The sequence below is a fragment of the Hippopotamus amphibius genome, chromosome 7 (assembly GCF_030028045.1).
Source record: "Hippopotamus amphibius kiboko isolate mHipAmp2 chromosome 7, mHipAmp2.hap2, whole genome shotgun sequence".
NCBI lineage: Eukaryota > Metazoa > Chordata > Mammalia > Artiodactyla > Hippopotamidae > Hippopotamus > Hippopotamus amphibius.
In genome coordinates, this window is record NC_080192.1 from 89,932,887 (window position 1) to 89,946,125 (window position 13,239).

A 13,239-nucleotide genomic window follows, 5' to 3' on the forward strand; every position below is an offset into this window, starting at 1 on the left:
CTGGGTGCTGGGCACTGTGTGGTGCTGGAGCTACAGCAGCAAACAAGACAGAAGCCCTACTTTTGAAAGTTCAAAGTCTAGTGGAAGAACCATACAGTAATAGCTATATATAGAGTGTGTCAGGCAGTGATAAGGTATAAGGAAAAGGAAACTGCAGAGCATGTGGAGAAACTGGAACCCTCATACATTGCTGGTGGGAATGTAAAGTAGTGCAGTTGCTTTGGAAAACAGTTTGACAGTGCCTCAAAAAGTTAAATACAGAGTTACTATATGACCTAGTAATGCCACTCCTAGCTACACACCCAAGAGAGTTGAAAACATATGTTCATACAAAAACTTGTATACAAATGTTCATAGCATTATTCATAATAGCCAAAAAGTGGAATAACCCAAATGCCCATCAACTGATGAGTTATAAAGTGTGCTATATCCACAGAACAGAATATTATAAGCCATAAAAAGGGATGAAATACTTATACATGCTACATGAATGAACCTTGAAAACATTATGCTATGCAAAAGAAGCTAGACGCAAAAGGTCACATGTTGTGTGATTCCATCCATTTGAAATGTCTATTTACGTGAAGATGTCCAACATAGGCACACCTTTAGAGACAGAAAGTACATTTAGTGGTTTCTGGGGTGGAGGTGAGAGGTGAATAGCGAGGGATGAGGAGTGATTGTTAACAAGCATGGGGTTTCTTTTGGGGATGATAAAAATATTTTAGAATTAGATAGTGGTAATAAATACATAACTCTGTAAATATACTAAAACCACTGAAATGGTATACTTTATTTTTGGCTGCGCAATGCACAGCTTGCGGGATCTTAGTTCCCCAACCAGGGATCAAACCTGTGCCCCCTGCAGTGGAAGCTAGGAGTCCTAATCACTGCACTGCCAGGGAATTCCCTGAAATGATATACTTTAAAAGGCTGAATTGTATCTCAATTTTTTAAAAAATTTTATTTATTTATTTATCATTTTTTTTGGGGGTACACCAAGTTCAATCAACTGTTTTTATACATATATCCCCGTATTCCCTCCCTCCCTTGACTCCCCCCCCTCAAGTTCCCCCCACCCTCCCTGCCCCAGTCCTCTAAGGCATCTTCCATCCTCGAGTTGGACTCCCTTTGTTATACAATAACTTCCCACTGATTATTTTACAGTTGGTAGTATATATGTGTCTGTGCTACTCTCTCGCTTTGTCTCAGTTTCCCCTTCACCCCCCGCCCCCTCCCATACCTCGAGTTCTCCAGTCCATTCTCTGTATCTACATCCTTGTTCTTGTCACTGAGTTCATCAGTACCATTTTTAGATTCCGTATATGTGAGTTAGCATACAATATTTGTCCTTCTCTTTCTGACTTACTTCACTCTGTATGACAGATTGTAGTTCTATCCACCTCATTACATATAGCTCCATCTCATCCCTTTTTATAGCTGAGTAATATTCCATTGTATGTATATGCCACATCTTCTTTATCCATTCATTTGTTGATGGGCATTTAGGTTGCTTCCATGTCCTGGCTATTGTAAATAGTGTATCTCAATTTTTAAAATGCTAAATAAAGAGAGTGAAACAGAGTAAAGGGACAGAGACAGAAGGGGAGACTGCTATTTTGGATAAGGTGGTCAGGAATGACCTTATTTTGAATGGTGAACTGAACAACATAACCATGTAAATCTACTAACCATGTAAATCTGAGAGGTGGGGGGAGGAGGAGGAGGAACATTCCAGGAAGAAAAGCAACTAGGAAGACTCTTAAGGTAGATGCATACCTGTTCTCAAAGAACAGCAAGGAGGCTAGCGGTGTGGCTGAGTACAGTAGCAAGCGGTGAGGCTGCAGGAAGCCAGGGTCCAAACTATACAGACATGTAGGCCACAGTAAGGACTGGTCTTCACTCTAAATGATCAAAAACCAACAGAGCCAGGAGCAATGTGACCAGATGCACATTTTAAAAGGTTCACTCTGCTGCTAGGTAGAGAATAAACTGAGGCAGAAGGGAAGGAAGGAAACCTAATGGGGGTTACTGTAATAGTCCAGGCAAGAGATGGCTTCTGTTAGTATAGGTGGTGAAAAGCCGTCAGATTTGATGTACATCAAATCACCATAATATCCACTTTAAATACCTTAGAATTGTATATGTCAATTATAGCACAATAAATCTGGGGCAAAAAGTGGTTGGATTCAAAATATACTCTGATGCTAGAGCCAGAAGGATTTCTAATGAATCAAATGTGGGGCGCAGGAGAAAGAGCGGAGTCAAGGATGGCCCTAAGGATTTTGCTCTGAGCAAGGGTGTAAATGGAGAGGCCACTGACTAAGATGGGGAAGCCTCATTGAAGAAGACTGGGCAGGGAAGTAAGAATTCAATTCATATTAAGTTTGAGCTGCCTAATAATCCAAGTGCATATACAAGCCTGGAAGTCAGTAAAATTCAGGCTAGAGGTATAAATTTGAGAGCCATGGCAGGAGACGTTTGAGGCTATGTGGATGGATCACTCACCAGAGGGAGATTGGAGAGTCCAAGGATTGGGCCCTGGAGCACTCTAACATTTAGATACAGATTTGGCACAACTTAATCTCCTGAGAGGCAGCAGCCTGATAGAGGAAGACAAGGATGTTCCATCTTTATTATTCTTACAGAATCAGATGATCTGATGGATAAAATTTCCTTCAAACCAAGACTTCTATTAAGATCAGAGGTCTCTTATCTCTGGATCTTCAAAAGATTTCCTCCTCTTTCATTTCTTTGCTGTTAGCTCACAGAGAGTGAACCTGCTGACCTACCAGGTACTCTCAGATTATTTCTTTACAAAGTATGCTGCCTTGAAGATCTCAAGTCATGTCTCTACTAACACCACACTAAAATGACAATCCAAAAACCTATCATTTGATTTGGGGCATATTATTTCATCCCATAAGTTTTAGCTTCCCAATAAGACAACAATTGGGTCTGCTTTTCTTTAGGTGTGCACAAATGTGGTCAGAAACAGTCCTTGTCACAGATAATTTACAGATAGACAGTCTTTTAGAGGGTGGGGGTATGTGAGTCTATTTGGCTCACTTGGCAAAAAGTCTAAGCAAAATAATCCAACTGCTTGGGGTAGTGACACTTGTGCAATGGGTACTACAAGTTGTGCAGCTGATGTAGCAGATTTAAATTTTAAGTACTAATGGCAGTAGGTAGCATAAACACTAATAATTTCTGCCTCTAGGTCTGAATAGCCTCAGGTTTCTCATCTGGGAATGGAGATAATAGTACCTGCTCTATCTCATAATGATTAAATGAACCAAGGTACTCTGTAGACAGTATTATGCAATGCAGTCATATGACTATTATTTTCTTTACAGGGAACTAATTTGCCAAGAAAGCTTTTAAAGAACTACAGTAGGTGGTCAAATTTCAGATGCAGTAAGGATTTAAAATCCAGCTAAGGACACTTGTAAAATCATGTACATATAATAGTGATTACACATTTTTAAAAAAATATTTATTTGGCTAATCTGAGTCTTAGTTTCGGCACACAGGATCTTTGTTGCTGCATGCGGGATCTTTAGTTGCAACATGTGGGTTCAGTTCCCCGACTAAGGATCGAACCCAGGCCCCCTGCATTGGGAGCTCGGAGTCTTAACCACTGGACCACCAAGGAAGTCCCTACATCATTTTTTCTTAAAGAGCAAAAGATCGGCAACAACTTGAATGTCCATCAATGGGGGATTAGTTAAAATATAGTCTATCCTACAATGAACTATAATTGCTGCCCTTATAAAAAAAGAGGCAATATTACATATACTGATAATAATCTTAAGATGTAGTAGTAAGTGAAAAAACAATAGATGTAAAACAGTGTGTAGAGTTTGCTTAAATTTGATTACTAAAATAAGATACACAGGGACTTCCCTGGTGGCGCAGTGGTTAAGAATCTGCCTGCCAATGCAGGGGACACGGGTTCGATCCCTGGTCCAAGAAGATCCCACATGCCACGGAGCAGCTAAGCCTGTGTGCCACAACTACTGAGCCCTTGTGCTGCAACTACTGAAGCCTGCACACCTAAAGTCGGTGCTCTGCAACAAGAGAAGCCACTGCAATGAGAAACTCGTGCACGGCAACGAAGAGTAGCCCCTGCTCGCCACAACTAGAGAAAGCTCACGTGCAGCAAAGAAGACCCAACGCAGCCAAAAATAAAAAATAAATATTTTTTAAAAAACCTAAAAATAAAAGATACATATACATATATATTATATGCTGTGTAAATATGGAATATCTCTGAAAGGATACACAATTAGTTCATCACTATATACTCTTTGTGCTGTCTAAATAGTGTTCCATGTATTTATCTTACTCAAAAAAACAAAAAACAAAAACAAAAATTTAAAATCTAGCAACAAAGCCTCAAATATCAGTGTGACAGGAAACAGAATAGGTAATGGTCATTATCTTCAATACAAAAAGAGCTTCCTTCAAATAAGAAAAAGAAAACCTTGCCAAAAGACAGAGCCAAGGTTTGGAATTAGTATTTCACAAAAGAAATCCACATGGCTAACATATTCTTAAAATGTTCACCTTCCTTAGAAATTAAAACTAAATGCCAGACTTCCATGGTGGCGAAGTGGTTAAGAATCCACCTGCCCATGCAGGGGACATGGGTTCTATCCCTGGTCTGGGAAGATCCCACATGCGGCGGAGCAACTAAGTGCGTGAGCCACAGCTACTGAGCCTGTGTTCTAGAGCCCACGAGCCACAACTACTGCATGCCGCAACTACTGAAGCCTGTACTCCGGAACAAGAGAAGCGACCACAGTGAGAAGCCTGTGCACTGCAACGAAGAGTAGCCCCTGCTTGCCACAACTAGAGAAAGCCCATGGGCAGCAACAAAGATCCAATGCAACCAAAAAATAATAAAGTTCTCTTTTTTAAAAAAATGCCATAATTTTAATCATTAAACTGGAAACTTAAAAAATACACATATCACATATACATGTAAGATGAAACAGGAATGCTCATACTTTACTGGTGAGGCTTGGTTGTCATCGTTCTAGCTATATATATATATATATATATATATATATCAAAAGCCTTAAAACATGCACATAAAGGGTAAAACATGCACTCTTTATGAGCAAATAAGGCAACAAGTACAAAAAAATATATACAACAGGGACACTACTCACAGGTGTTGTGTTTCTTTCTGTTTTTTTTTTTTTCTTGGCCGCACCACACAGCATGGGCCTGTTCCCCAACCAGGGATTGAACCCTCGCCCCCAGCGGTGGAAGAGCAGAGTCTTGACCACTGGACCGCCAGGGAAGTCCCAGTGTTGCATTTTTTTTTTCTTTTATCCCTAAGTAATCTACTCACAGCTTTAATTATAACAGCAAATAATGGAAGGGAAGCCAGTGTTCACCAATAAAGGATTAATTAATAAATTACAGTATCAATATAACCAAGTAACTATTAAAAGCTAAGTTTCCAAGGAATTTATAAGAACATTTAAAAAAAATGTTCACCGTACATGGGAGAATCAGGATTAGCAAAAGAGAGCAGCATAAACATTCTGATCTCTTTGAACAGGGGCAAGAAATACATACCCACAGGAGCCTGGAAACACATATACCAAAATATTAATATCCTGGGGATAGATTACAGGTGATTTGTGGCTTTTTCCCCTACTTTCTGATTTCTCCTCCCCTCCTTTTTTAAAATAATAAGCATGTATTGCTTTTCAAGTGGGGAAAAATGGTATTTGGGGGGCAAAAACACAGAAGATACAAAAATCCAGTTAAACTTTTTCATTCTTCTAGTTTTTAAACTATGAAGAATCGAAGAATCATGACATCTAAATCTGTATGAAAAAAGAAAACGTGTAGGAAGATTCTTTTATCTAGTAATAAAAAATCAAATACAAAAGGGTAGAAATATTGCTTTATTTGAGAAACTTACTTCCAAACTACTCTTATGTGTTTTAAAAAGTCATAAAGAGCGTCCAAGAAGAAAACAGATGCAGTTTCCATAGGAATAAACACAAAAAAATGGGGTTGATGATTGCCCCAAATGATATTTCCTAAAGGAAAAAAATGTAATATTTAACCTTCTTTTTTTGAGGCAGGGTAAGTGAACTACACACATCATAAATAAATTTTTCTTACTTTACAAGGAGGAAGGACTGTGATCCTGTTTTTGATGCATATTAAATACAAAATACAAAATCCACTGTTCTGATCAAGATGAGGAAAAAAAATTATTCTTCAACATTTCAATTCTCATGCAATGAAATCCAAAGGTCTGTTGAATCCACCTTTTCGATTCATGTACTGCCTATGATGAGAAAACTTATTGTTTATTAAAAAAACTGTGGATTTGTTTTATAAAAGAAATAATCACATACTTCAGAAATTAAACTATAAACCATTTTTAAAATGACAAAGTCTAGGGTGAGAAGTATTCAAAGTTAAAATCCAAACAGAAGTATGGAAATATACTTTCAATATTATTTGGGAAGATTTTACAGACTTTAAAAAAATCAACTGAAAATCCATAAGGTAACACTAAACACTTAGCTAGTTAAAGGAAATAGAGTTTTAAAACAAGTACCCATCAAGCAGATCCGATTTCACACTGTACTAGTTCTCCCTATAAGACCTTATTTGAAGGTAATTTTACAATGGACTGTTGATGATTCTGGTCCTTTAACTCAGAGCAGTCTCAAATCACAGTATTCATACTCTAAGTCAACCGGAATACTAGTCTTTCATCAGTGATTACATGTAGAGAGAAAGGCAATGTTTGAAGATGTCTTGATTTTTTCTGTTCACCTCAGTGAGATTTCAAGTATGGATTGGTTTGTTTTGCATTATTAATAAAATATGCCTATACTTAACTGAAGGATATTTACAATTAAAATCCTTACACAATCAATTTAGGTAAATAGTTTAGGAGGAATCTATTTTAAAACCTATAATTAAAATGAAATTAAAGCCTAAAGACTTGAAATTATGTTATTTTGAAGAAAGAACTACCTATAGCCCTAAAATATTTAAGCCAACTACCATTCTCTATAATAGCTACTAGTTCACATGTAAATTTGAACTGTTTTAACATACAAGAATATAAACAAGGAAGATTAAAACAAGGGACAATGTGGAAACTATTAAAGTAAGGGGCTATATGGAAAACTGCTACACTTCCCACAAACATCATTATCCCATAACAAAGTCTTTCCCAAGCATATAATTTATATTAATTCAAACATAAAGATGGTAGCTATGCATACCTATACTTCCTCTTCTGAGACACATTTATGGCATAGGCATTTACAGAGCCATCCACCTTTTTCCCCTGGAGAAAAGCAAGAAACAAAAACCAAAAAAAACAAAACACACACAAACGAATAAACAACACGCAAGAGAAAGAATATATTATATGCTTTGATCAAAGAGCTGGATCGCACAGACCTTCTTAAATGGCAAGATTCATTTAAGCATGAGGTAGTCCAATGAGTGAAGGAATTTTCAGATCCTGATGCTATCTCATGAACTCCCAAGTGTTAAAACTCTGTTCACATTTTTACAGTCACACATAAGCAAACAAACCAATATTCGAACCAACACACACTCATGGTTTATGTATTATGTGCAAGGCATGCAGGGAAATTGGGTAGCAGAGCCTCACCTTTTCAGGTCAAAGAATTCTTCAAAACCAAATACATGTTATGGATATTTTCTCTAGAAAAATTCATTCACAAAAATTTAACTTACAACCTTAGATGGCATTCTCAAATCAGTCACCATTCATATCTAAATCCCATTTCTTGCACAGACCTCGAAATTTTGATTTTGAAATCAAGAATTAGAATAACAGATGCTAATGTTGTATCACTTGTAAATCAGACTTTTTTTTTTTTTCATTAATTCCTTTATGGGTCTTTTGATTCTGCAAAATTAGCTCACCACTTTCTGTTCCTCATGCCTGAACTGATTTCCCAACCCCCATCCAATCTTCAACCATCTGGTTCTTATGCATGCATTAAGGGCCAATTCAAATGACCCAGCTGCCAGGAAGCGCCCTCTTCTCTAACTCCCACAGAATGTTAACTGTGCTTTCCTCACAATACCCTGCATTTTCTACTCTGCTCATCATGATGTATGATCATGATGTTATTTCCCATGAAACCACAAGCTCACATGGAGCTTGATGGATGTGGATGTGAGTGACCTTTGCATTCTCACATCCTAGGCTACTGCATGTGCAGGTACTCAGAAAATGAATGTTAAATGTAGGAATATCACCAATTAATGCCACCATGCATGGGTGTGCAGGCACACATGTGACCTCCCTCCCCTATTATCACTCATGGGCGTGTACCCTATCTGTTTAGCATACTTATTAGATATCTGTGTTAGGCCAAAAAGAGGACCCTTATCCACTGGCATGCACAGGTGAGGTACATATTTGAAGTTGAGCTGAAACAAGTATATCTGGTCTTCCTTTTCTATTCCTGTTTTCACTACATTTGGGGGGCTGGGGGAATACTGAGTAAATTACTTAAGGTATATTACTTTAACCTTGCAAGAACAGGAGGGATGCATGACTTGGAAAAAAAGTAAATGTTCACCTTTTTACTAAGTTCAATTACTAAAGGCTTACTTATTTTTGAAAACTATTTGCAGAGTTGTATATTATTAGCCCTCTTCTCATGGAATAGAAAATTACCCATTAATAAACATAACCAAACTTTGAAATTTTCTAAAATGTTAATATGGAAGGGAAAATAAGTGACTACATTGGCATATGAAGAGGCTTCACCATAGATTAATGATGAAATATCACAAAATACACATTACTGAAAAATATAAATGAGCTGAGACTTTATAACTGATAGTCATGAAGCCAACTGCATACAAATTAAATTAACATCCTTGTTGATGTCATTATAAAAACAACTGACATCATTTGTTCTTGTGGTACTCTATAATTTTTATGAGATCTATAAATTCTCACCTAATTTTTCCTTTATAAACAAACATTTAGAAGACTACATTTTAAAAGACTACATTTAAAAGTAGTGGCTCCATCTTTACATCTCATTCTCAGGAATTTCAAACATAACATCAGGCAACAGTAAAACCAAAAAAGAAAAGAATTCTAATAAAGGTCCTTCACTATTCTTCTAAAAACAATAAAATTTAGTTGTCTCATTTTGGAGATATTTTTATTCACCCAATATATGTATTAATAAACCAGTTCACTTATAAAATACTCTTAGGAATAACAAATAAGGATTTGGTATATTCAAGAAAAAAACCTGCATTAAATTCTAAAATGGGGTTCACATAACCATTTGTGAGAACAAGAGCTCATTCTTAATTTTCTTATCTCAAAAGAGTCATGCCTCTGGTACTCCTCTTAGGTCACACAATATCATTTAAAAAAATACATGGCAGCCCTACATAATCACATCAGAAAGAAACTCTTATAGCATCTGAGATTACCCCACTCCATTCACAACTCAACTGAATAAAGATTAGGGGGAGTGGATTATTTCTGACAACTCTCCTCAAAAATTCCAACTTCCATTTGCAAAATTAAAAGGACTTAAAATCCTATAAAAGTTTTAAAAATATATTTTCTCTCTCTCCACACACACCCTCCCTGCCTATCCTTACTAGCTTCCTCTATCCTCCCTTCTCTCTTCATTCAATTTCCTCTCTCCCCCCATCTCCACTTTGCTGTATTTCCCTATCTCCCTATCTCTCTCTCACCTTCCTCTCTTCATCCCCCTCTCCACAACCCCTCCCTCTTTTGCCTCCCCTACTTCCTTATTCTCTCCAATATTATGATCAGGGCTAGAGGGTATTCAAACTCCGGTCAACCCCTCTTCTGAGCTATGAGAGATGTATGCAGCTACTCAGTGCCATCTTTATCTAGCAGCTGCATTTCGTTCTGCTTCACAGCACTTCCCCTTCCTATAATCCTTTCTTTGGTTAACCTATCAGCCTGACATCTCAGAGTCATCACTGACTACTCACCTCCATCCCACAACCACTAACTCTGGCTCCTGAATGGTTCTCAATATTCCAGCCCCTCTTCTCAGTTCAGGCCTTCATCATCTTTCACTGCATGATCTGGCAGTTCTCCCAGCCTTCCATTTCTCCTTCACGGTGCCCCAGGTCATCACATATAATCTACTATTCCCTTGCTTAAAAACCATTGCTTCCTCTCATCATCTAAAGAATCAACTCTAAATTCCTCAGCATGGCTAAGGATATCAAAGGCTTCTGTGATTTGCCTCCCACCTCTATTTCTAGCCTCATTCGTAGTTACCAGCCCATCAACACCCTTTCACTAGTCATTGAATTTGAAATTCCCACAATACTCTATGCTCCTTCACTCCCACATGGCATTTTCATGAGCTTTTCCCTCTACTTCAAATGATCTTCCTCCTCTTCTTTGTCTGATCACGACTAATGGCTCTTTAAGATCTAACTCAAATACTGAAGGCAAATACTCCCTGAATTCCAATAGCAGCTATCTCCTTCTCTTTGCTTTCAAATCCCTTCACACAAGTTACTGTCTTCTAACAGAATAAATTTCTATCAGCGGAAGAAATTACAAGTGATAGTAAAATAATATGGAAAAATGGGACACATCAATACAAATCAGAACACTTAACTGGCTACATGTTTAACTTACTTTTGTGGAGTCAAAGGAGGCAAATCCCATTAACTTCATCATTTCTATTTCTTCCTCTGTTTTGCCCTCTAAGTCTTCCTCTACAAAAATAAGTGATAAAATTTTAAACTCTATCATTTTACACACATAAAGAGAGAGGTGGCAATAGACTAACAGTCGTTCCATCTTACCAGCAGAGACTATACTAATTAGCTAAAGACTTGAGTTTAATGAAAGATACTCCTCAATTTGGACAGAATACAACTTAAGGGGCAAGGAAGGATTGTGCTCTCTATCCTCCATCATAAGAGATGCTTAAAAGGACATGCTTGGAGCCTTTAAGAAGGACCACCTTTAATATCAGAACTCTACTTTTGACGATATTTCCAAAATAGAATATCCTCACGTTTTTAACTGTCCTTCTTGTATCTTGAGCACCAGATAACCAGCAACTAAGGTACAATTGAAACAACATCTCAAAACTATATGCAATGAACACTATAATAAACCTAATAGTTAAATGTTCAAAATATATCATAACTGAAGTTACCTAACAAGGCTGTACTTTTCCTACAGTTATTTATCTAATAACATTACCAGTTATCTGACGTTCTTTGCTCTTTGTTTCTTTTGTTTCTTTCTTCTCTTCATCTCTTCTTTCTTTTAGTCGAGAAGGGGAAGGAGATGTGGATCTATGTCGCCTTGGGGACCTAATATTTAATAAGTAAAGATGTCAGAAACAGAGACATACCTGGTGACTTGTGTTGAAGAGCACAGATATACATGAGTGCCTGAAAGGTAAAGGCTAAACAAAAGTCAGGTTTTAGAGCGCCAGGAATTTGTTCCCCATGGCAGAATGAGGAAGAAAGTTTTGCCTAGGCCCTGATTCTTAACAAAAAATTATTTACTGTTTAATCATCAGTTACACTCAGTATAGCTAGGGCTAAAAATTTTTTTGTAAGGCAGAAAAAAGTAGAAACAAGAAGGGTGTTTGATGCTTATTAAGAATCAGAGTCCACTTCTAAGATTCTTCCAAGATCTCACATTCTTGATTACATACTTGAATAAACTATTATCACCAAAAGTTAATAAAAAACAAGACAAAAATACAAAACACTTACATTTTACTCTTGCTAAGTGCTTTTCATGTATCATTTCTCATTTACTCCTCAAGGCAACTTTACTATGTGGAATGTTATCAATCCCATTTTACCAATGGGAATGTTAGGTTTACAATAAACTGGGATAAAGTTCTCCTCATTTCATGACTTTTAAGTCCCTAAGTGATAAAAACAAAGTTAAGAGCAGCGACTACAGAGCTGTGGTGAAACTTCTGGTTATTTTCTGCACTTACCTGGAACGTCTTCTGTGCGGGGATCGCGAGCGGCTTCTTCTCCTATCTCGCTCTCGGGACCGGGACCTTTCTCGGCGCCTGCGTTCTCTCTCCCGGGACGTGGACCGGGACCGCCTACGCTCTAATATAAACACAAAATTGCAGAGCGGAAAATTACCTCAAAAATCCATTGGATGCTGCGCCGACCAACAGTAATATAATGCGAGCCATTTCTAGATGACACGTAAAAAAAGTAAAATAAGACACATTAAGTTAATTTTAACAGTATAGATTTAACCCAATATATCCAAACTACTAGCATTTCAATATGTATTCATTATTAAAAAAACAGATATTTTATTCTTTCTTTTTTCCGCACTAAATCAAGGAAACCCGGGGTGTAGCCGACACTTATAAACAGCAGTTCTCAATTTGGATTGAGAACATGTTAAGTGCTCAACAGCCCTATGTGGCTCGAAGGCTCATTTAACTTTTAAGATCAACCCTGATTAGCTGAAGGTGATTAAAAACTAACGAGGGGGCGGAATCGAGGGACTATGTGAGAACTCCCGACCCAAGTCCTGGCTTCTCTCCCAGTGCCCCCTTCAAGGGGCTGCGGCCATTAAGACGTTACGAGGTGAGGCCCCTGCACACAAACTCCTAAACATCGACTTCCCTACTATAAACTGGGAAGAAAACCCTGAGCATTTAAGAACCTGGCGGCATCACAAGCTGAGTGTTAGGAAGTGTGGCATCGATTCTCACGTCAGTTGTGAAAGGTTAAGTAACATTACCCCCAATGTCTAATTACGGGAATTCGGACGCAGGAAGGCTGAATGACTTGCACTCGGTCACCCTGAAGCTGAGGGAGCCGTGGCCCGACTCTAAATTCCCTAGCCACAAGTACAACAAAAGTTATTATATGAGGCTGACAAAGAGTTGGCCAAACCCCAAGCTGGGAAAAAACTGCCTTCACATCCGAGGGCTGAAGCGTGTAGGGCCCAGGTCTTCGTTCCCCACCCACCCGCTCTCTTCTCCTCCTGAGGAGAAAAGGTCCCCCCAATCCGCGGCCCTTGGACTGGGAACAAAAGGGTAGACGGGTCTCCGACCGAGCCCCAGAGCCTCAGGACTGCTTCTGAACTCACCCCTCCGCGGGGAGCGGCTGCGACTGCGACCCATTCGGAGCCCTCCTCCAGCTCACGCCGCCCCGGAAGCGACTGTGCAACAACTTCCG

The 13,239-nt window shown here is 38.4% G+C and overlaps 2 protein-coding genes across 4 annotated transcripts in view; both read right to left on the minus strand.

Annotated features, from left to right (window-relative positions):
* Window positions 1-6,210, minus strand: part of MXD1 (MAX dimerization protein 1) — a 37,163-nt gene extending 30,953 nt beyond the window's left edge. The window contains exon 1 of the mRNA XM_057740928.1: window positions 6,151-6,210. The gene's annotated coding sequence lies outside the window, so the exon portion shown is untranslated. The remainder of the gene's footprint in view (window positions 1-6,150) is intronic.
* Window positions 5,915-13,239, minus strand: SNRNP27 (small nuclear ribonucleoprotein U4/U6.U5 subunit 27). 3 transcript variants are annotated; one of them, XR_009054600.1, is made up of 7 exons: window positions 13,151-13,239; window positions 12,027-12,147; window positions 11,270-11,382; window positions 10,694-10,773; window positions 7,275-7,339; window positions 6,151-6,319; window positions 5,915-6,065 (listed from the first exon to the last, which is right to left on the minus strand). XR_009054600.1 is itself a non-coding variant. In XM_057740929.1 (6 exons), exons 1-6 carry the CDS (start codon window positions 13,182-13,184, stop codon window positions 6,265-6,267), a joined length of 468 nt encoding a protein of 155 aa, XP_057596912.1. In that variant the 5' UTR covers window positions 13,185-13,239; the 3' UTR covers window positions 5,915-6,264. The 3 variants fall into 3 exon arrangements, 2 of the variants coding, with proteins under 2 accessions (XP_057596912.1, XP_057596914.1); XM_057740929.1 differs by having other exon boundaries at window positions 5,915-6,319; XM_057740931.1 differs by lacking the exon at window positions 12,027-12,147 and adding an exon at window positions 12,184-12,238 and having other exon boundaries at window positions 5,915-6,319; window positions 13,151-13,214.